The sequence below is a fragment of the Gambusia affinis genome, linkage group LG19, assembly GCF_019740435.1.
Source record: "Gambusia affinis linkage group LG19, SWU_Gaff_1.0, whole genome shotgun sequence".
Lineage (NCBI taxonomy): Eukaryota > Metazoa > Chordata > Actinopteri > Cyprinodontiformes > Poeciliidae > Gambusia > Gambusia affinis.
Genome location: NC_057886.1, coordinates 6,844,514 through 6,869,552, shown reverse-complemented (window position 1 = coordinate 6,869,552; position 25,039 = coordinate 6,844,514). Strand labels below are relative to the sequence as shown.

Here is a 25,039-nt window from a genome sequence, read left to right as displayed (position 1 = left end):
GCTGCATTTTTTTTTTCTGGACCAAAGGCAAACGTGGCTCTCAGGGTTAAAGGTCACAAACCCCTGATATAATCCATTCCCCAGTCTCGAGTACTTACCAGAGATTTTTAATTTTATATTTATCTCCACTCTAAGAAAGAAAAACATTTCCACAGCATGCTGCTGCCTCCACCATGTCTCACTATGGCGACAGGTTCTAAGGGAATTTAGGTTTCCTTCCATAAAGTGTTTGCACGCAGGCCAAATATGCACAACATCAACAGCTGTGGTGTGTCAGCACAATTATGCTTATCTGCCACTGACTGAACATTGAGACAAGAAAAGAAAACGTCACTTTGCGTTCCAAATTCCAGTTTTTATTGGTTGCTGGATTTCAGGTGAACCAATGGCACAAGAGAGATTACTCCACAATATTCCAGACAAATTGTACAAAATAATACAAAAGGAAGTTCCAGTTTTACAAAGCAAAATGTGTGGACTTTCATTTTCTTTCCTTTTTTTAAATTTTTTATTAATTAATTATCCTACTGCCAAATATCAAAACTCAAGAGTAAGGCACAGTCATTACCACATGTCTACCCTCCCAACATCCAGTTTGCCAAAGGTTTCTCCGAGAGGAACTTCTCTCTTTTTGTTTCCCCAGAACCTTTCATGAAAACACTCAGAAAAACGTTGGACCGGATACAGTCGTGCATCGATTCGTCGAGAGATTGCGGTGATTGGTCGTCTAGGCGGATTTAAAAAAAATAAAAAATAAAAAAAATAAAAAAGTCAGCAGATTGAGACTCTGTGCGACTAAACTACGAGACAAAACGTCCGTTTCAAACCGAGACGGCAGGAACCGAGATGCAAGAGGGAGAGAAAAAAAGAGAAACGGATTTTGGGCGAAAAGATTCTCCGACGTGGAGTCGAGATGTTGAACGTGAACATGTTGTTAGCACCAGATTCCAGTTGTGAACAGCTTGACGCCGGGTTCGTCTGCCCAGTATCAAAAGTTTGGTCTGCGTAAAGGCTCGGGTGTTCGTTTGGTCGAGGGAAATCGAGAAGAAAATAAAATAATAATAATAATAAAAGCAGCTTTCTAGGCATCTATTGACTGTTTCACTACATTTACTACACCTATCCGCTGTACACTTTTAGCCATGATAATGTCTGTGCCTTGGACTTGGAGCAAGAAATGAATCCAACTGTGCAAGAGTGCAGCAAACGTACGGAAACGTGTGTTGATCTGCGCCGGCGTTTAACCCTTTATTCTGTTTCTCCGACTACAGCTTCCGGAGGATTTAGGTTTCTTCCTATGACCTGCTAAGATCTCAGACTTCTGGCTCGTCACCGACTGATGATAATGTAGCTAGAGAGCCACACGGGCTTACATCTAAATATCATACACTTGAGATGAGATGGGGGGAGGGGCTAATGGGAGGTGGGCGGAGCTTTGTCCAGTCGAGTTACATTGTCTACATCATCAGATCCACTCTAGTTATATTACAGTCATCAAGAACGCCGAGGTCTCATAAACAAACACTGAATCTGGACCCTTCAGTCCAGTTCAGACGCCACAAGCAGAAACGCGGAGGGAGCGAGAAGTGGCGCGACAAAGACGGATCGAAGCAGGAAAAGTGCACAGCACCCTGTGGTAACTACGGCGACGGATACAGGTTGGCACCAGAGGGCAGAGCTGAGAAAAAAAACAAAAAAAAACAAAGAAGAACGGAGGAAGGAAGGAAGGCAAGGGAGGGAGAGAGGAGAGGCTCCTTCCTTCTATCCTTGCTGATCTCTCTGTGCAGTTTGTCAACATATAGTCAAAAGGGGGAGGGATTTAATATGTGGGTGTGGGGGCAGGGGGGAGGACAGGTAGGTGTTTTCACGGTGGACGGATCAGGGGGCTCTGGTTCCCCTCAGTACTCCCAGAGCGTGGCGGTCTCCAGGTCGTCTGCGTTGGCCTTCAGTACGCCGGCGTGGTCGCCGCGGAGGTACTTCCCGTCACCGGCGTGGCGGACGGCCAGCTTGTTGTAGTCGCAGAACTCGAACAGGAAGTCGACGGGAGTGTCGCTGCTGCTCACGACCGCCTGCTCGTTCCCCACCATCCAGTACTTTCCGGTGGAATCTGTAGGACGGACGACGGAGAAGAAGCCGAGTTAAAAAGGGCAACGTCGAGATGGGATTTGTGGATTTGCCCTCGACAGCTGTGCCCACCCTGCAGGCTGTAAGCGCCGTCTCTGAACTCCAGGGTGAAGTAGTCGTAGGAGGAGCGGTTGGAGTCCAGCGTGCCGGTCACCTTCCTGCAGCCGATGAAGCCGTGTTCGCCACGCAGGACAATGATGGGACGGTTGATCAGCTTCATGATGAACTCCTCGGACTCTCCTGAAGGCGGAGGACAGGCGACACAGAGACGGTCAGCAGCAGATAGGGCTGGGCGATACATCAAGTATACTCGATGTATCGCGATATTTTCAACTCACGACAGTTCAAATGGCTATATCGTAACCACCAAGTATAACTTGTTTTCAAATAATAAACTTTCGCAGTCAAATTCACTGCGAGTTTGGTTTATCCGACACTCTATGAATGCATCACTAGTCCCTCTCCCCTCCCAACCTGAAAATGTTTCTACCAATCACGCTGCGCGGAGAAAACGAACATGGTGACAGCGAGAGTTTGAGGCGAGCCGTGAATGAGACGGTAACTGAAGAGGAATCAGATGAACTAGTCTAGTTCCGAAGAGAAACGGCGCTGGATCAATAATCTGGCAGTGTTTTGGACTTTATATGGAGGATGTCGAACAAAATGAGGTAGTTAGCGAAACACGTTATAAAACTATTGCGACAAAAGGTTGTATCACAAATCTATTTCACCGCCTATAAAACTATTCTTTTACATGCCATTCATAAACTATTTCGTTAAAGTGAAACCTGTAGGTATGATTCATTTAGTGATGTGCAACAGGAAAAATAACTAAAAATTACCCATTCCCCCCTCTCGCTCTCTGGCTTGACGATACACGCAGACTCGTTGCCATAGCAACTGACAACAACGCAACGTTATGTATCAGGAATCAGCACCAAAAACGCCCAAACATTTCCCCCACTTAGAACAGAACATTCAGTTCGTTACAGTTTTATGCTTTTACACTTGATGTGTATTTTTGCTTTTATTAAAAAGTGATCGCTGTGGTAGATTAGCCGCCGCTGCTATTAGCCAAGCTAACACAGCTGTGGTTGATTAGCTAATTTAAACACCTGCTTTACCGATGCTCTGTCAGTTTGTGTGCAGGTCGCCTTATTATTTTTAAGATTAACCAAAACACACCTTATTCCACACCACATCTATTTGTTAAGTTTGTCAAAGTCAAGCATAACTGACCTACTTCCCTCTCCCTCGCTATTTTTTTTTTTTTAGTTAAAACTTATTTCTCACCTTGTTATCTAGTCATAGTGTGTAGACAGTTTATAGTAAAACACTGCATCCCTTTTTATATGAGCTAACATTTAAGTCTAGCAGGAAAATGGGGGCGGGAACTTGATTGGGTGACATCATCCTGCAAGGAACATAGTTTAAAATAACTTTGAAGCTCATTTAAGAATATTGTGATATATATCGTGTATTATGATACAGCAAAATATATATCAGGATATTATATTTTCCTCATATCCCCCCAGCCATAGCAGCAGAGTTACTGCTCTGCTGATATCAAGATGAGTAAAACTCATCTTGATATCCTGACTAAACAAAAACACATCTGCCTGTTTCGTTTCTGCTTCACCATCATCAGGAGGGGAGAAAAGAAAAAAAAAAAAAAAGGTATGATGGGTAAATGCTGGAACATGATGTCCGTAATTTGAGACTTTTCTGATCTGCATGACTTGCAGCAGGAAAAGTGGTTGCAATGGTTGAAATCCCCGACAATTAAGTGCCGACTTTTGTTTTTTTTTAGTGTTAAGGAGCAGCTGTTTGGAGCAGAGCAGCTGTTCTCCAAACAGATCGTGAAACAAGCTGCAAGTTTAGAAAGCTAGTGAGAGCGAAACGTTGAAACCTTTCGTTCGGCGCATTCTGACCAGTTTAAGGTTTGAAGGTTTTCTGAAGGTTAGAAAAAGCTTCCAGCATCCATTGAAATTGGGGAAATTTTTAGCTGAAAATTTCTCATAGACCAACGTTTACCTTCATCAAACCTAACTGGTAACCGGCCTGTCAGAAACTTAAAAATCCAATTTTTTTCCTCAGTCAGTCAACCTGTCATGGCACCAACAGCTAAACCTTTTTTGAGTGGATGTCGTTACCGACCGAGTTCAACTCGAAGTCAACCATTTTCTGAAAGCAAAGAAATTAACCGTTTGAAAAGGAAACCGTCTTCAAACTTATGTCGACTTTTGCCTGCAGTTTATTCAGGCTGTGACGGAGCGAGAGAGAGCAAGACGTCAAACTTGACTTTATACTTGAGTTTAACCTCAGTTGTGCTGGTTTTGGAAATATCGGCACCCTTAGGTAAATCTGATGATTTACAGTCTCCAGGAACTACACCGATGGCGTTTTTAATAACGCTAGTCATGCTAGTCGCCAATATGAGAAGCTAAAGACCATGTAAAGTAGCCAAATTTGTGCTTTCACACAGAAGTGTGATGTCTCCACTTCTAATTAATGACTGCTCATTAATTAGAAAATCGAAATGTTGCATCCTAATGTTTTATTTGGACTCTTAAGGAAAGGCATGTTTGCGTAAGAACGTTTTAAAACATAAAGATCTCTTTAGAAATGCATTTATGCGTTTCATTTTTCCTCTTCAAATTACATCTCAATGTTTACATTTATGGATTATGTGAAGTCTACCTGTGAAAGATATATAATCAACTCCTATAGGTGCCAAATGAAAACTGGAATCTGCTAAAAATAACTGCAAATCATCCCGTTTGTTCAACATAGGGGGTGGGGGAAACAGAAGAGAAATACATTTTTTGCATTTCTGTGGTTTTTCTGAGCCCCATCTTGACCTTAAAGTGGAACTTTGACAAAAGAGGCGACACCTCTCTGTGCAGAGCAAAACAAAAACAGACATTTTAGATGAAGTATTTTGTGCACAGGAAGAAAATGACGCAGCAAAGTGCCGTTTCTAATATCCATAATTAAAGACAGAAAACTGGGACACTAACGCTCTGGAAAATACAGTAAGCAGCAATGTTTACTCAGAAATGCTGAACCCTTTAAGAACCAAAACAACTGGAGCATCCAGACATGATTTCATTACTCCTCCTCCTCCTCTGAACTCTTCATCGTGTCAGCGCCAGGCTAAGAATCAGTTATCCAGTCGTTCCTGTCAGCAGATCAACACCGACCTGCAGAGTCCATGGTGGCGGCGAGCTGGCCGTTTTTCTTGGCCGCCACATACTTCCCGTTGGCTGCGCGGAGAGTCAGACGCTTCCCACGCCACTCGATGTCAAAGTAGCAGTTAGTGGACCTGCGGAGGAGCAGACAGAAGGTTTCAGCGTGGCGCGTCAGGAGCGGATGAGTCGCGCCACGCTGTCATTTTTGGAGCCCCGACGGTCGGGTCTCGTCTGTCTTTTCTCCTCTTTGGCAAACGTGGATGACTTCCAGGAGAGTTAAATTGAGAAAAAAAAAAAAGAAAAGAAACGCATTACTCACTGCTGACACCCTCACACAAACAAAAACAAGGAGCCGAGTTCAGGGTTTCCTTAAATCAAGCAGGCGTTTGTCCTTGCTTGAACTGGCTACGAGCTAGGACCGAGCAATCTGTTGAAGTTGATTAAAAGAAGTCAGAGCCATTAGAAAACACAATATTTACTTGTACCTCAACGTCATTGAGAAGTTTATTCAGTAAATAAAGTGGAACTCGATGTAGCACGGCACGGAGGACAAATGTCACAGGTTGCCTCTTCGGCGACCTTTAAGGAGATTTCTGACCGAACCAAGAACAGCAACACCACAGGCATCAAAGCAGGTTTTGGTACCATTTAGCAGTGTGTGCTGGTACCGAGACCTGCTGGGAAAACAAACTCAGCATCTCCACGTGGCTCGCCAGCAGACGGAAGCACCAAGGGCTCGAGAACTTTCTGCTAGATGGTTGCGGACGACGTGGCGTCCTGGACTTCACTCTGGACGTCAAGCAGCTTGGATTCTGTGCTGCTTAGTTTACTTTATTTTGGAAAAACAGTCACGTAAACACAGCAGCCAAGTAAAAGCTGGCAGTTGCGTGCTGCGCTGCTCTGGGGGGTGAAGGAAAACCAGGACGGTCTGAAGTAGAGAAAGAACAATTTCAATTAAGCTGAATTAATTTTCAGTTCTCGCCTGTGAAGACGGCCTCGATGTCGATGAATGTCGCATTTGAACGACAGTAGCGAAGCTAATCTACTGCTGTAGCACGACGCACAAGTTTGCCACCATCACATATCACTGAGATCAATTAAATCTTTTTCATTTGGAGACAAAAAAAAATATATCTAATGCCGCTACATTTTAGAGAATGTAAATAAACAAGTATCTAAAAAAATAAATAAATAGCATTCAGCGTTTGTCCGCATCTAGTGGGAGGTCAGATTCCTGTGGTCTGAGGACTCGGTTGAGCCAAATCTCAGGAATTTGTTGCAGGAATGTGGGGAAGTTCCTGCAGAGGACGGGGGTGGAGGTGACCCCTCCACCCCCGTCCCGCCTCCAAGCTTCAAGTAAAGTTTCATTTGTAACAGGGGGAAATCCAATTTTCTGCTGTTTGAGAGCCTCTGAGGTCGCACGGCAACCAGACCCACCGTAGCGTTTGGGCTAAATTGAGTTCCAATAACCTTTGATTGACGTTCAGCCGTTGGACACCCGTCCACTTTACGTAACTTGGGGTGGAGAATCTTTAATCCTGAGTCAGGAGCCTCACTGGGATTCGTTTCTGGAAAACTGGATGGAGGGTGATGGTGGACGGAGGGTGGGGGGGGGGGGGTCAGAGGTCAACAGCCAGCTCCCTGCTCGGAAAGAACTACTACGCACAAAAGAAAACACTCCCCACCCCACACACACACACACTTCATCTTCCACTACATGCCACTGCCAGGACAGGAGGTCACCCACTCTTAACCTCCCACTCACTGGTCCCCTCCCCCCTGTAGGAGCCCAGAGCTCATGTTACACCAACCGCTGTGACCGGACAGATTTCCTTTCCCAAACAGACGGGGACAGGTGGACTCTCTGCTGATGGACTCTTACTTGCTGGAGGCGGTGCACTGCAGGCCTCCGTTGGCAGTGAGGGTCCAGTACTTCCCAGCGGCGGTCCGGAACGCGCACTTCCTGTTCTCGCGGCAGATCTCCACCTGGAACACCTCCTGGTCGCTTTCTTCGTCCTGATTGGCAGACAGGTCCATGCCTAGAGGGGTAGAGAAGAAGCAGATAGAATTGAGGGGTGGGGGGAGGTTAACGAATCCATCGTGACTCGGGCGGGCGGCTGGGCTGACCGGTGACACACACACACACACACACACACACATCCTGTGGCCAGGATCAGAGGGACTAAATGAGCAACATCAGACGGCTGAGATTAGAGGGATTTCACACAGCTGCACACACGGCCACATCTGTCAGACCTCGACGGGCTTCAAAGGATCAGCAGTCAGGACAGGCGGCGAGCGGCAGACAGAGGTCGCACCGTAACGAGGCGACCGCTCCACACCGAGGGGCAACTTTAACACCATGTCAGCAAAAAAAAAAAGAAAAAAATGGCTTCCGATGACCACGATTGTTAAAGCTCCCTAAAACTAATGAAATGAGCTGAAATTAAACATTTTAGCTGAAACTGAAATTTAAAAAAAGGATAATGTGGGGGAAACTGTGTTTATAAAACTGAAACATAGACGTGATACCCTCAGTTTTTCCTATTTATGAATCGATCCGATGTGAAAGAAGGTTTTACGTCGGCTGTCGCCAAATTACAGAACGCCACACCGGCGCCACTTATGCTAGTCCCCAAAATAGTGACGGCTAACGTTGGAAGAAAACACCAGTTGGTTATTCAATAATCACCGAATACTTTCTTTTAATTGTATCTTCTGTTGAGCATTCACGAACCAATCAATAGATACAAAATCAATACAATACTTGGACCTTTTTGAATTCTGCACCTAAAAATGATCCAAAGTATAAAAAAATAAAATAAAAAAACCTCCACCAAAATTACATTAATAAAAACTAAATATTTAAACTCACAGCTAACAGAAACTAGCAAACACACTCTCAAAAGTAATTAACATCAACTGAATTAGATGAAAAAACTAAATCATAATGAAAAACCCAAAGTATTATCACCGTGCTGTCAACTCATCCAGAAACTGATCAAGTCCATTTTTAAAAAGTTACTTCCTGGTAACAATCAGGAGCTACAACGTGTCACAAAACATCAGTAAACTCTAACAGATGCTTTGACGAGGACGTGACACCAAGGCAACTGGACAGAAATCAAATGCATCATTTCCTTCTCAACAACAAGGTTTTACTGAAAATGTCACTTCTGGTTGGGAAGTTTTAGTTTACTTTTACTTACAATTAAAACAAATTGTAACCAAATCTATTACAGACATAGCCAGATGCACTTTCAGGCTTTGTAACATTTAACCCATTCAACATGTAGCTTTTGTAGCAGTGCTGAATTGTAATTGAGAGCATCACGGCTTTGCACATAAAATAACTCCTTTCTTTATTTTCCCCCAACCAGAACAATTCAATCCAAGTTAAGCTGGTTCTGATTCCCCATTTGATCCGTCACTTAGATTTGTAACTACAGAGGTCGAAACGCAGCCCAGATTTCCCAAACAACCAAAAGTTGCACCGTTCAGCGGCAACAGAAAGCTTCAGGGCAGACGCCAACTTCAGCACCCAGAGCCAACACTGACGCAGAATTTTATAATTTCTCCCAACTATTCATGTCTCATTCAAGTCCTTATAATGCTCTTTGATGTTAAAGAGTCTTGCATCAAGAACTACTTTGTTTCTTACTTCAAAATAAAAGTCCAACTGGATTCTGGACGTCACGTTAAAGAAGGTTTGGCTGAAGAACGTCAACATGTTCAACTGGACAGATCCCCCTTTATTTAATCAAAATGATTTAATGTTGTCAAATCTTGTGCCACAAGATCTCGTTATGACCGTCAATCTCAATTGGTTAATGTTTAATAATAATAACTTTAAAAAAAACAAAAAACATTCACATGTGTCACTGCGCTGCACTTTGACTCCATTTAATCATGTTTTCAAATTTACAGATATTTATTGACGCTCTGGAGGAACAAATGGGAGAGAATTGTGAAAATAACTTCTGATAATACTGTCAGCTTTGAGTTTTGTTATTCAACACCATTATTTGGAATTTACCTAAACATTAAATCCAATTCTTAATAGTTTTACCATGATAAACGACCTGTCTAGTAGAAAGAGTTCTTCTCCAGTGGCGCTTTCATCACAAACACTCAAACAGAATATCGGAGAGCTTGTTGTACCCACAAAAATCCATTTAACTTTGCGTCATCGTCTGAAGTCGCTGCTGTGAACTGAAGCCTACAAGTTGGAAATTCTTCCAGAAATATCTCAGAGTCCAGAATACAAATCCTCCCCGCTGGGCCAAACGCGTTAGCTTAGCCGACGACTGGCTTTGACCACTTTAGAAGGTCGGCCCGTCGGTCCCACTGTCTGCTCAGAACAAGAGACGCCATTAAACATCACGCCATCCTCGCTCCGGCTTTTAAGAGCTGCAAAGTGGTGGACAAATATGACTGAGCCGCCGGATGAACACACACAGATACTTCATCGCGGACAATGCGGCCCATTGTCCAGGCTGAGGTCACGGCGTGGCTGGCCGTATAGCCAGAGGCCTCATGGGCCGTGACTGGGCGCTGTGTAAATGTGTGCCGAGAAAAGAAAGACCTGTTTGAGAAAAGACGAATGGAGTCATGGTTTCACCCTCCATGTCTTTTCACACACAACGTGCTCCCCCCTCCCTAACATCATCCCTCCATCTTGGTTTTTTGCCTCTTCACGTCGACTCTGCTCATGTCGGTGAAAGTATTAAAGAGGGAAAGGTGTTATTCCACGCATTCCTCCGCTTCATCCCCCTTTAAATCCAAACCTGAACCCACACAAGCTTCCAAAACGTTGGGATTGAGTTTCTGCAGAAAGGCGCTGGGACACACTCCTGCACGACTGCACACGAAACGCAAACATGGACAACTGGGGAAGAGAATGGAGCAGATCGTAATGGAAACCACATGGCAGGGAGGAGGAGGAGGAGGAGGAGGAAGAAGAATAGCGCATGAGAAGACGAAATCTGAGTTCATCCGCCAGAGGACGGTGAAAGCCTCGCCGTGTTGGCCGATCGGTCAGCGAACTTGAGCAGAAATGGCTCCCGGCGTGGGAGGCCGTTCGTTACTATAGAGATGACACATCTGCTGGACAAGTCGAGAGAGAGAGACACGTGTGTGTATATATATATATATATATATATATATATATACACACACAAGGTTTCTATGTAAAGAAAGTGCCATTGTGGGGTTTTTTTTAAAATCAGGTTCTTCTGTCGATTAATCTAGTTGTATGCATTATATTGACAGTTGCAAATTAAGTCCTTCGTTCTCTGGAAAAATCCAAAAACAAATTCAAATGCAACTGATGCAGGAACGTGCAGAAAACCTTCGAGTAACCGAGTTCTTCTCTTGCTGTCGGGTTAGGGTACAACCCTGTAATGCTTGCTGTAATGACTGTAATGGTTTTGCACAGTCAAAAATGTGCAGCTCTGCAAGAAAGGGAAAATAATAATTTGCACCTGAAACCTGAGAAAACTTTCTTGTTGTTGTTGCTTGAGTATAAACTCACAGTCACTACTTTATGGCTACTGTCTGAGAAGCTTTTTAAAATGTTTTGGTAACGTCAGCAAGCCCAAACTGTAAGCAGAAGTCTGGACTCTTAAGAGGCCAGACTTGAAGATTGAAACATGTGTTGCTAGAACCGTGCAAAAGCTTGGCGTTCTGATAACACCTCACTGACCTCGAGGGAAATCAAACACGTAATGCCAAACCAGGGCATTTGCATGCCGTGGTGATACTTTAATACTGAACAAACATATGATTTGAATAATGTCTCATCTCCTATTTTGCCTGGATATTTTCAGTAAAAGCTAATTTCAGTGGAAACACACAGAGGAGGATGTTACAGTTCAGTGTTTGAACTGAAACCGTTTCCAAATGAAACCCCTGGAGGACAGAGCAAATATCTTTTGGAGGACAGACGAGCCTGATGGAGACAAAACAGAGAGGAAGCCTGAAGCTACCGAACAGATTTAGCTCTGCTGATCAGTTTGTGAAGCTCGCAGGGATAAACGAGGGAGGATCAGTCACACACTCAACATCCTTCTTGACCAAAAGTGGCGACCAAGGGGTGAGAAAGATCCCCAACCACCAGCGTACAGGCATAAACAACCCCTCCATCTTGGCCTTGTCCTCGCTTCCACGAGAGGCCTGCTGCAAACGCACGCGATTGCATCAAGGGCCATTGTGCGCCTGTGTGTGTGTGTGTATGTGTGTCTCTTCTATTGTTCGAGGAGGCGACCAGCTGGAGCACAAACATCCAGCCGGATCAGCAGCCTTTATTCTGATCAGGACAGACAGAGCGAGGACCCAGGCAGCCAACAAGAGCTCTCAGAAAGGTCCCACAACAATGGCGGCCGGGACGTGACTGCGTCTCGCACCAGGGCGTTTGCAGGAATTGATGTGTGTGTTCAAGTTTGGATTGGAGACACACCCTCAGCAGGCTGACACACTGGAGCCCAGCACAAGTCCAACCTATAATAAAGCAGCAGCCAGGGAGGAGGAAGAGGAGAGGAGGCTCTTCTGTGGTTGATGAAGCCAAGATGGCTTGGCATGCTCCGAAACGGACCCGGAGAATCCAACACTACAAACATACGGAGTCTCTATAAACACATTATCGCATATCCGCTCGCTTAAAACGCTCGGCTTTACAGGGAGAGCGCAAGCGTATCAGTTTCTCTTCGTTCGTGACGAGAGCTGGCCGCAGCCGGAGGACACAAATCATCGCCCTTCACCCTGCCGGCGGAGATTATCGCAGCGGCAGACAAGGTCGAATATGTGCGACTCGTGTCTCATTTCCTGTCAGCAGGAGGCGAAGGATGCAGAAAGGGTGTCAGGGTTGACTCGGGGCCAGACGCAACAGCGTTGGTCTGCGGCCTTTAACCTGCACAAACAGCATGGAGCTGTTTATTTAAAGAGCTCCTAAAGTCTTAGCAATCACCAGAAAAAAAGGCCAGTAGTGCAACCAAAGAAAAGAGTTTAGGTATTTTATGTTTAAAAAATATATCAAGGTTATTTGTTGATTTGGCTGTAGTTCTTTTTTTTAACTATACCACTTTAAAACCTCAGTTAGCAAACTTAATACAGCATCTGCTTAAAGCAGTTGATATGCTAGCAACCGTAGTAGCTAGCTAACTCCTATTAGCTTGTTTATTTCTCCATAAAATAGACCGGAAAAGCTAAAAAAATGCCTTGAATAAAAATCCCATTAAAAGCCATGGCTAATTTCTCCTGCCGTTTATTAAATTATATACATATATATATAATTCTTACAGTGAATGTGGACGCCAACTCCAAACTATTTGCTTTTTATGTAGAATCATATTAGGAAGCAAAAATAGCTAGGCTAATTGCTATGTAGCATGCTATTAGCTAGCATTAGTAAAGCAGCTAATCCAGGAGCGCCCTTTTTATTCCTTGGCACCGATTGGCTGCAGTAAGACTGTAAATCATGACGACAGTGGATGCTGTTTATTAATGCACAACAAGGTATGTTTGGTGTTTGAACTACAAAGATAGCCAGCTTTAGTCTTTTTTGTTTCCTTTCAGGAGGAGGAGTCTCAAATATGAGTGAATTTCATCTATTCATGGGTGATTGTAGTTCCAAATATCTGAAAACTGGGTGTCAGAAATGTAACAAATACTTAAAGATGTGTTGCCATTACAGTAATGTAGCAGTTTACCTTTTCTGTAAACTGTGAATGTAACATCTACACAAGTATCACTGCAACAGTTACGGTAAAAAAAAAATAAAATAAAATAAATACTGCTTCTTTGTAAAAAAAAAAAAAAAAAAAAAAAAAAAAAAAAGAAAAGCAACTGGTTAACTTGTAAACATTTGTTGTAAAGTTATGGTTTTACTCAAGCCCAAGTTATATCAAGAGAATCTGATGTCAGTTTGTCGTGAAACTCACCCATTATTATAAATAAGCTGGTTTACCGTTACAGAAAAGCTACATTTTCTCATTCAAGATCATCTTTGAGCTGCTTGATGTTTTCAGTATTTTCTGGCTTTATTTCATTTAGTAGAACCATGGCCTCTTTTCTTCATCACAAACCATTTCAAATCAGTTTTACAGTTCAACTGGTGGTCAGTCACATGAGGTGGCTGGAAAACAAAAACTTGGTGCCACAAGACCAAATGCCCCAGGGCATTTTACTGTAACCCATTCACACCAAATGCATAATCAAAATAAATATAACCCATATTTACAAAAGAAGAGTCGGTGGTCGCACCAAAAGCCGGCCGGATGTGATGGGCTTCATCCATTTAGGCCTCTGGTAGCGAGAACAAGGAGCAGAACTGAGCCGCTTTAAGAGCCTCTGAGCTCCAGGCTGACTGACTGATAATTGTGGCCCGGACCACATGAGGGTCGTTAAACTGTCTCTCTGGGAATTTGTGCCCGCTGATGAGAAAAGTGGATGTTATGAACCGGAAACAGGCAACAGCATAGAGTCTGTTTATTGGCGGCTTTGAAAGCCATGAGCTCAAATTGGACGATAAACAATGGGACTGCTGTAACGCCTGCATAACATTTGTCTAATTTAAAAAAAGAAAGAAAAGAAAATGATAAGTTTCTGTAAGTGACACTTTGTGACTCTTTAGTCAATGCATCTGGGAAATGAACATGAACTTTCTGGCTACATTTATAGCCTCAGGCTGAAAAATGGTGATAATGGGGTTGAGTGTGTAGCACAATTGTCATATTGGCTACATTTTTTTAACAAAATGTAGACATGTTTGGGGGGTGACTAAAACTAGCTAGCATTAGCTTGATCAACCCGGAGATACTCACAACAAAAAGTTTCAAATCAAATTAACCACAGATGTAAAAAGCCATTTTAAACAGAATCATTTTCTAAGACATGCAAAGGCAAATCTCCAATGAGCTGCCAAAAAGCGAGCGAGATCAAGACTTGAGAATACAGGAAGGTTGAAAAGTAGTATAGTAATGTTGCTCCGTTTCAGTAGTCCAGAATAAATCTGGAGATTAAAATCCAAAGAAATTTCTAAGTACCTATTGAGTTTGCATATTGTGAGAAAGTTATTCTACATGTGAAATGACTAAATGCCTGCTGATCAGAAACAAATCCTTGACACAACTAATGTATAGAAGGAAAAAAAACTCAGAGGTCCTGAATTTGTTTCATTTTAATGTTTTATAAATCTATCATCAAATATCTATTAGGTTTCTTCAAATCTGAACTATTATGCTGGTTTTAATTAAACATGGGGGGAAAGTAGGTCATCACTTTTTGTAATAAAGCCAAAAGGAGAGGAAAATGGTCACAATTAAAATGGACTATTTCACAATTCAGTTGCACAAGATAATTCTGTGAACAAATTAAGTTACTGTAAATTACGGGATAAACACTTTAATCCAACTTAAAGGGATCATTTTCGGGAGGGGGAAGCTAAACCAACTAATGGAAGGATATTTTTGGGACGATTTTCCGTCTGAAGCTTAGTGAAAGTAAAATCTGTACTCTTGACTGGACAGAAACAGATTTTGGATTGACCCACTTGAGCTGGCCTCATGTCTAAAACCTCCCACCGCTAATGAAAGCCAGCGGCGTCCGACCGCCATCTTGGCTCAGGTCTGCCAGGCAAACAGCCGCTGCAGAGTTGGACTCTGAGCTGCGGCGTGTTTGTTGAACATCTGGAGCCAGTTTAATTCCACTCGGCATTTAATCCTCATCCCAGCCGTCCAGTTGTCAGAGGGAAAAGTACAGAGTTTCTGTAAGGACTCAGGCCCCCTCTTGCAATAAGCAAAAATCTACACAGGTTGACTGTTAATTACCCGCAAGGAAGGAGGCTTCAGGCGACCAATAGAAAGCTGACATTGTTTAAGACCATAAGTCTTTACTCCATAAGACAACAAAATCTTTTAAAACTAGACATGCAGAAATAAAAATAAATGGGAAGCACATCATTTTTGACTACATTCATCCTTTTGTCCATACTACGCAAATAAAGCCACATGCTAACATTAGCCTAGCCAAAGAGTATATTTTTTCTATTTAATAAGCCAAAAATAAAGTAAATAAAAATGACATTTAAATGTCTCCTGTCAAATGTCAAATTTGAATTAGCAAAGAGTCGGAAACGACAGCGCCAGCTGCATGTAGCGCTAGCTTTTGTTAGCCTCAAACAAGGTGTGAATGAAGTTGGCTTTCACAAATAAATGTGGAATCTCCTGATGTGCTCACAAACTCAACACTTCAGTGTTTCAGTCAAAAAATGAAAAGTAGCCAGTAGCTGTCTAAAAAGCTGCTGAAAGAAAATGGCCTAATATGCACAAATATCAATAAGACGGCAATTACACTGGCTGCTGTGGGGGAGGAGGTGTTGGAGAGTCAGAGTCTTAAGAATATACCTTCAATATGCTTAAAACTACACTAATGGGCATACTGTCCTGTAGTTTAAGATATAAAGAAGCTGGTGTAGCAACCAGCCTCTTTATAAGGTATGGGATTAAAAATGTGTTTATTTTTCAAACTGTGGCACTTAGGAGCCTACAAAGTGTCTCAGTAAAAATTTTAATTTTTAAGTCAAACACTTTTTTTTCCTAAATAGAATAAAAACAAAAAGACCAACAGAAGCTTCATGCATATGTGAAGCATTAAAACACTGCAGGTAGCATGTTTTAACAGTGGCCTCGTCCTGGCACAGAGTCTTCATGATTACCAAATGCCAAGCCTTCTCTGTCCCAACGTTACAAATTTAAAGACATGGAGCTTGAGAAGCTCTACTAGAACCTTGGCTTAGTGCTTTGGTCAGACACAACTAAGGTTACACTCTGCTATGTTAAATGTTCTGGGTATGGTTGGCATTAAAAGGAGTGCCTGGAAAAGCAACTCATTCCCATTGTTGAGTACGGTAGAAGACTTGGGATGTTTGGAAAATAAAAAAGGTGTTTTCTCAAGATAATGAGACAAAATATATCAAAAATAATGATTTAGACACTTTGAAAATCTAGAGAGACTAATCAAAGAGTGATTGTTAAATGGATTCTCCAACCTTGTGAAAAGTTATGGGAAAAGAAAAATTTCCGTCTTTATGCAAAGTATCGGGAGCAATGGTACCAATCCTTGTACCAAACAAGATTTTTGTTTAAAAAAACCAAAACAAACAAAAACCAACTAAGAAATGTATTCTCCAAAGGTTTCTGCCTGAGGTCATCCATCTTTGTTTTTAAACAAACAACAGCTAATTTCAACCCATCATATACCACTATAAATGTGGGAGTAGAACAGCTTTGTACTATAATGTCACTTCTAGGTTAAGTGGAACAGGGAACTATGGGACGTTTGAAGTGAAACCAATGCTCTCTGCAGCCAAGGGAGACGCCGTTTCAGACGATGAGAGGTTTAGATTATGGGGTCTTGGTGACATGCTGCAATCAGAGTCGGATTTGTTGCGAAACAGAATCCGCGTACACCCACAGAGCCCTGAAGATCGAAGAGTGGGAACCTTTTAGTACAACCCTTTCTTCAGACAGCCAGCCTCCATTTTGTGCTCAAGAAAGCAAACCATGTCAAAAAGATCTGTAGCTGCCGGTGGAAACAAAAGCTGATAAATATACCAGAGAAGTAAACAAAGAAGAAAGAAAGACAGCCACTCCCTAGGGTGATTGAGAGTTGGCAACAGGAAATTAAAAGTGATGCATCAGATCACGGTTTCAGGAAAAAAAAAAGAAAATGGGCAAAGCCACTAAAACCACATGGCATTCCCAGTGAGCTCCTCCGACCAAACGCCATATTGAGATCTGGAGATCAGTCACACATTCCTGTCACAAGCAACTGCTTCCAGGCAATTCCTCTGTATCCCTGCTATTCCACTGATTCTTTATGAAACATTTCATGGCCCTAATCTTATAATTTACTAACTTAGATGCATTAAAGCACCTCAGTAGTTATGGTTAGTCAACTTCAGAGCTTCTAAACGGCATCAACAACTCCCCATGAGGGATTGGGACAATGCCAAATGGAGACGACCATCCGGTGTGAAGGAGCAGGGAGGAGTCGGGGGAGGAGAGGAGGCCACAATTGAAAAGATGTTCAAAAAGGAGGCACGCATGTCAAAATGGGGGGCGGCGGGGAAAAGCAAGGAAAGAGGAAGCAAGAAAGTGGGGGTGGGGGGAACAATTTAGCATCTCTGCCAAGTTAAACAGCTGAAACAGCCCAGACAGAAAACCACATCTGATCTGAAAGCAAGGCAGAACCAAAGTATTTAAAGGTTTGGAGATCTGACAGAGTTATCTGGAGTGTGGGCGCTGCCAGATGCATCAAATTAGACCTGAGCAGGTCTAAAAAGATAATACTAAGAAAAACAAAACGTGTTTTTCCGTTTTTTTTCCCAGTATTTTCCTTGGACCATAACATCCTAAGTGTTAACTGTTTTTCTCACACTAGAACAGATCCATAAACATCAGCTCATTTTGAGCTATTGAGGCAATTGTTGATATTAATGATATCCATCGTTAACCTTGAGTGCAACAAGTACTTTCAAGTCCATTGTTTTCTGTGAGTAGCAGATCAAATATTGTAATCTGAATCCCCAGCATTTCCAGTCCAATACATCCAGCAGCTCCATGTGCTTTAAACATTGGTGTTTAATAAGTTTGAGTCAGGCGTCAAATCAGAGGAAACAACCAGATTACACTCGTGTTCACCCTTGTTCTTGCTAAACATACCATTTTGTTGGAACTTGCGCCGCTATCCACTTTGACAATGTTGATACAAAACACGGGTTCTGGCCTTGATTACCAGATAACCCGTCAAATGACCAAAATGAGCCAATTTTCCTCTCACTGGAAAATAGTCATAAAGACTAAGAATTCCCAATCATTGTTGGTCTCAAAACACAACCTGCAACATGTAGATTGTGACCAGAGCTGATCTGGTCTTGGATCAGCTCGTTAACCTATGGATAAAAGTAGCACGCCAAGGTTTTTGATTTTTTTTTCCTAGAGATGCACCAAACTTTTGATGATCTGCTGTCCAAATGCAGAAAAAGCAGAATGCTGAAAACCAGGACCCTCCCACCATTTCATCACCCAGCAGCTTGAAGCGAGAGAATCCTGTTGCAGATCACCTACACTTACCTTTGGATTTACGACTGAATTTTATCAAAGGTGGCTGCAGCACATTTTATCTGTAATGTTTCATCGTCCTTATGGGAACAATAGAAACAACAACAACAGGATCCCAGTTTGATTGTCCACCATTGTTCCTGAACTTTCATCTTCAGAGAGAAACCAGATCAGATTGTTTCTAACACATTTTAAGGGTTTTAATCGATAAATAATACAATTGGCATCTGTTGTGCTTGTTGCCACACCAAGACTCACAGGAGAGGTCGGGTTGAGGCCAAGCAGGCCATTGTTTGGGGTGTAAATACACACGGGCCACTGTTGTGTGTGTGCGTGCGTGCGTGTGTGTGTGACTGGACCGTGTCCTGTAAGGATCATTTAGGATGTGCAGCAAAGGATGGGGGTGGGTTGGGATGGGGATGCAGGCTCACATTCCATCACGTTAACACTTCCTCTGCCAACACACTCACGCCCTCACTCACACACCGACCCGGGAGACCTGATCCGGGCCTGCATGGACCACCACACCCACCTTGCCTGGTGGAGACGTTCCTTTCGTTCCCGGCGGTGAGCACGACCTGCGGGTGGCTCTGCTCCAGCACAAACAGCTCGTCCTTGCCCACCCGCGCACTCTTGCCGGACTTCATGGTGCCGGACGGCCCGGAGGGCGCCAGGTACTTGCCGCTGCAGTCCCTGAAGGCCACCTTCCCGGAGCGGAACTCCAGCGTGTAGCCCGTGGTCTTGTCCGTGGTGGCCACCAGCGCCCCGTCGTTCCTCAGGAAGCGGTTGTCGGAGGTCTGCAGGTGGTACCGCTGCTCGCGGAACACCAGCGTGATCATGGAGTCCACCCCCCACGGCACGTCCCGGTCGATGGCAATCTCGTCCACCTTGTCGCTCAGGTGCGCGTAGCGCTTGCGCGTCACGCTGAAGATGTTCACCTGCGGGTGCATGGCGATGTGCACGCTCCATTTCTCCGCCACGGACACAGTCTGCGCGAAGCAGATGATCCGGTCCTCGGTGCCGCCCAGGTACCGGCCGTACTGCTCGGACTGCAGGGACCAGCGGCCGTCGTCGTGGGCGGTGATGACGAAGCGGCACTCCGGACCGGCGGCCTCGCTGTCTCCGGTGACGTTGCCGTCCTTGTCCGCGGCGATGTACCGGCCCAGATGCGACTTGAGGAAGAACACGTTGGCGCTGGAGTCGTCTCCGCTCTGCTCCAGGGTCCAGATCTGCTTCTTCTTCATGCTGGTGGCCGACGCGTTAATTTTGAAGCCGAACGTCTCCGCGGTGAGGTATTTGTTCCCGCAGTTGATGAGGCCGAACTGGATCTGCAGCATGTCGCTGGTTCCGTTTGCTGAGCCATTGGTCGTCATGGTCGGGGCCGGGTGGGGGGGTGTTTGCGGGGGGGGGGGGGGGTCTTCGGTTCGGACCGGTTCTTGCCTTGGAGGGATGAGCAGGATGGGGGGTTTCGGGGGGGGGAAGGCTTCTGCAAGTGGGCCGATAGGGTGGGATGCTCTGCCGCCTCGCGTGCTGCTTCTTTGTTTGGGGGAGAGCGTGAGTGTGAGCGCGCGCCTGCCGGTCCTCAGTGCTCTGCTTGTCTCAGCAGCGCGAGCCCGTCGCCACAGCTGCAGCCTATATAACCATCAGTGACGTAGTTCACCCCCCCCCGAACCTCGCCACAAACCACGCCCACCCCGAAACATCCACACACACACACACACCCACACACACGCACACACGCACACACACACACACACACAAATAAATCAAAATGAAATCTGGAAGCAGGAGAGCTGGAGGCTGAGGATTCATTCCTCTGATGATGTCGATGCCAGAACCGGTCCAAGGTTCTGACCTGGGTTTCTCTCCACATCCAGTTGGCCAACTCAACACCGTGGCAATGAACTGGAACATCATTGAAAACTGTATTTCAGCCATTTAATTGTCAAAAAATAAATACATAAAACTGATATAAAGATTAACTGCGCACATGTCCTCAGAAAATTTAAAGTCAGAAGAGAAGCAGGCTGCCCACAGAGTGTCGCGTTTGAGAATACTTTTGGAAAGTTGAGTGGAAGGAAAAAAGTCTTGTCCAAAAATGCCACAGGGATAGCTGTGACCTTGACAATAAATTGTCACAATTAAATCATTTTCCTTTATTTGTCCCAACTGGGGACCACAGAGAAGTTTTGCTAAACTGCTGGTGTTCAATTATGTGCAATGTTGCCTGTTTACTTTGTTAAAATATACATTGATATATTGCTTGATACATGCATTGCTGGGCTGCCTTGTTGCTTTACTTGGCGTATTTTTTTATTGGTTTGCATATTATTGGATGCCTGTCGCTTGGTGTGATGCATAGTTTTTGCATTGTCCTGCACAACGTGTGTATTGTGTTTTATTGTACAGTTGATGCCGACTGCAGGCCCTGAGTGAAACCTCGTAGCACGCCACTGTAATTATGAAACTGTCTACATATTTTTCTATGATTAGAACTAACATCATATATATTTTAAATAGCTTCAAGTTATTTTGGCAAACAAAAAAAAACAAAAAAATGGAAAAATGTTAACATTTACATATCCCAAGCGTTCTACTAAACATCAGCTTAGTTTGCTTATGCCTTGGGCTGGCTCTGGTTAAAACTTTTACACTTTTAATGCACAAGTTAAAGTAAAAAAAAAAACAATCAACTTAACACGACTTTAAAAAAAAAAAAAAAAAAAAGCTAACTCTTCAGTCTGGATGAAGTCACATGAAAGGAGTCGGTTTCCCACTGGACGCTGGAATTATATCAGTTTCTCCTGAATCCGACGGACTCAGCGTTCAAATCATGAGGACCGGGTGGGTGTGTGTCCCCGGACAAAGCGCCATTCATGGCCCCGAGCGCGCACATCAGAGGGCAGGAAGGGCCCGGCTCCGTAAACAAAGAGGCCAAACAGATCAAGCCGCATGAAGATCGCTCTCAAAAACACACACACACACAAATACCAAAGCGCCCAAAGTGCAGGGGCGCATGTCAACATCAGCGGCATGCTCTCTGCAGAGACAGAAATGCTTCGCGGCCTTATTGCGGCCGTTGTCTTGGCGAAGTGAAGCATAACATGACACAAACAGGGCCCGTGTTGCATCGCGATGCAAATGATGGGAGATTTGTTTCAGGCTGAGCAAAGTTCAAACACACATCGGTTTATGTCCAACAAGCAGCACTGGTTTTTTTGTTTGTATTTTTTTTAATAAGAACAATCATCTGCTCTGTGTGGAAGCAGCAGGAAAAAAAAAAAGAAAAAAGTAGATGTCTCCTGTTTACCTCTGGGTGCTGCAGGGTTTGCAAAACTTCTTTCTGTCTCTGGTTCCCCCGTGGTCTGATGAATCCGATCCTCTCAAGAAAACGTCTTCAGACAAATTAAATCTGGGTGCATTTTCACCTCCCCACAGAGCCGGGCTAATAAAATCACCTGAGATGCTCGGATGTGTTCTTGGGGAAACATGGATCCTAAAAGCCGGTTTGTAAAGATTTAAAAGCCCGAAGAAGGAAGGAAGAGAGAGAGAGAGAGAGAGAGAGAGAGAGAGAGAGAGAGAGAGAGAGAGAGATCTAGGGTCCACATGTCGGGATTTTCTTTTATTTTCTTCGGTCGCCTAGCAACAGATCCAACGGAGCTGCTATGGTGTGATATAATAACACTTCAAACAATTCAGTCGTACTCATTCTGAAAGCAGAGCATCTGTATAGTCAGGAATGTTCAACATTTGCCTCAGATTCTGGTTCTGGTCAAAGTCTGGGCTTTGACTAGGCCATTTCAACACATGACATGCTTCTGGTGTTATGAGTGAAATAATCTTTATAAAAACAATCATTAAAAAAAAGGATCAATATTAAAGAATTGTTGATGTAAAACAAGCGCTTATCTTGCTGAAGAGTTAGTTTTGTCTTAATCCGAGTGTACTAAGATACCTTCAATAGAAACTAGATCCAAAATGTTTGGTAACACTTTGTGTTTCTGCAGTGAACACTGGAGTTTAACTTTGACAGAAACATGACCCATGAAATGGCCGAAGGACATGATGCAACAGTGACTTCAGGATCGTTCAACTCCGCTTTGTGTGCAATATTTTGGTTTCCCAGGACAAAAAAATGTATAATCTGTCAGATTATCTCAACATCTGAGTAATTAACTCAGCATTCGTCCGCCTTGGTCTCTTAAATCCTGGTACAAGAGGGCTCGTTTACAGTCGCTCAACACCATCATTTCAAATGAGCGTGGGTTTGCTTTGTGGCTCTAAAGTCAAAGCATCTTTCTGCAGTAGGTAAATGAAAGAGTCTCAAAGGGGATGTGGGGTACGACTGCCCTCACCGTAAGATGTGAGTGGATGGAAAACATGACTCAGGTTCTTTGCATTGGCTGACGCGCAACTTTACAGCTCACTGAACCGAAGGATTTGAATCGCCAGGGTGACATGTAGGCAAATCAGATACAGGTGCAGAAATTTTCAAAGACGAGTGTGGTGCATACATGTGTGTGTACGTAAGTGTATGTGTGTGTGTGTGTGTGTGTGTGTGTGTGTGTGTGTGTGTGTGCTGGGGCCACACCTCAGCGTTCTCTGGGCATCTCTTCTCCGTTATTGGAGAAAAAGAATAAATAAAAATCAGACCCAGTTACCCACATAGAGGTCTCATATTTTGTCTGGTGTGATGAGATTTGTACTGATTTATGACGGCAACATGCCTCACACACACACACACGCACACACACACACGCACACGCACGCACACACACACAGAGACTCACACAATGGCCACAGGAGACACCCACAGCTGGTTCAGGGAAAAGAGGAGGGAACCGAGAGAGAGAAGGGGGTCGCTATCTTTTTGTTCACGGGGCATGTTGCTATGGAGACCGGCCTCGAGTCCTTTCGCCGACTGCCTGCCGGTGTGTGCTGACACACTGACACACTTGCTGCCTCTCAGGCGGGCCGTCACTGCAGCAATGCAGCAGGGGCATCAGAGCGCTGACCAATCAGCAGCAGAGATGTTTGGCAGAGCCGAGACCTGAAGCTGAGAGTCTGGGGGAGGTTTCCATGCAGTCCAGTTCGCTGCAGCTGTTGAGGAGTCATAGATCCCCAATTTCCCTTCCAAGCGGCGAAACGCTGGGAATGGAAGGGAAATATCTGAACGAGAGAAAAAGAGGGAATGCTGTGAGTGTGAGCCGTAGAGAGAGAGAGAGAGAGAGAGAGAGAGAGAGAGAGGTGGCTGGTGCCAGGGGGGATTTTGTTCCTCATCTGACCTATATTCAGTCTGTCTCCTATGACCCCTGCCTGCAGAATGATGATGAGTGTACACTCTAAAAAATGCTTTTTTTGACTCAACTTTTAAAAAAAGGCAACAATTCAATCCACTCAGTTTTTTAAGTGAAAAGTTATGTATTTTCTAGGCACATAGTGTCTTTTTATAGCACAATCAAGTATCTATGTTACCTTAATTTGCTATGAAAATGCTATATGTAGGTATCGAATGCAACTTAAAACAAATGGGTCTTTTTCTTGGAATTATGTCTCTGCCTCTAAAAACTCTAAACACTCTTCCTTCAGGAAATCCTCACAACATGGCTCCTCTGTTAACCCTTTAACAACATTATTATCAGCGTTTCACTGATAAGTAGCTCCTATGACATCAGCTGATACACACTTCCTGGATGATTGCTTCTGCTGCTGGCTAGTCTGAAGGAGCCAAGAGGGAGAGCTGCAGGGGAGGGCTGCTTCATGAGGCGGAAATTTAGAAACTGCAGCTCCAAGGAGGAGCTTTGCCTCGAGGGCGGGGCTAGGACCACCCAGGCATTTAGCACAGCTGAATGGTTGCCACAAGACATTAAAGGATTTCTCAAACACGCGTGAAAGAATCAATTCAACACTCTAGGTACTTTTTTGATAAGGGAATAACATTATGATGTCAGAAAAGCCAACTTTACATAATACTGCCCCTTTAAGTAAACCCAATATGTAATTTTAGGTTTGGTCAACTCAGCTAGTTTAGGAAACCAATGTGATTGTATAATTAAGTTGAAAAACATATAATATTAATTTGGAAATTCTGGTAATATTATTCTGACAAATTACATTAACTGAGTCACTCTAACTTACTTTTGTTTTTACATTTGCTCACACATATCCATTCATTTAGTTTTCCAGGCTCCTATAGTAACTTTTCAAACCACTTAAAGTCACCCATGACCTTTTCATTTCTTCTTGCTAATTATTTGTTTGTTGAATGTTCTAAATTAAAACATTTCAGTTAGCAGCTGAAATGTTTTCTCTTTTTTTGTGAGCTTTAAAAATAATTTACCAGCTCCCTAAGATATATATTTTTTAATACTGACAAATGTTTTTATGTGAACTTCTACCGGAAAACGGCAGGAATATTTTTTTTAGAGTGTATCCATGTGGGCAGGTCTGATTTTAGATTCACTCAGGCAGGTCGAGGGCAGCCTAAGGGGCCTAAACACGGGAGATTGATGGTGGAGGTCTGAGTCAGCTCCGCAGCCACTGACCTACATCTTTCTGTGACCAGCGAGATGGATTCAGCCTGCAGTGTAGGAGGTAAAGTCAGCA

General features: G+C 43.8%; 1 protein-coding gene across 1 annotated transcript; it reads right to left on the bottom strand.

The window, feature by feature from the left end:
- Nucleotides 1–334: 334 nt before the first annotated feature.
- On the bottom strand, nt 335–21,155 carry fscn1a (fascin actin-bundling protein 1a). Its single transcript, XM_044100700.1, has 5 exons — nt 18,966–21,155; nt 7,198–7,354; nt 5,328–5,449; nt 2,197–2,364; nt 335–2,107 (listed from the first exon to the last, which is right to left on the bottom strand). Exons 1-5 carry the CDS (start codon nt 19,804–19,806, stop codon nt 1,899–1,901), a joined length of 1,497 nt encoding a protein of 498 aa, XP_043956635.1. The 5' UTR covers nt 19,807–21,155; the 3' UTR covers nt 335–1,898.
- Between the last annotated feature and the right edge of the window lie 3,884 nt (nt 21,156–25,039).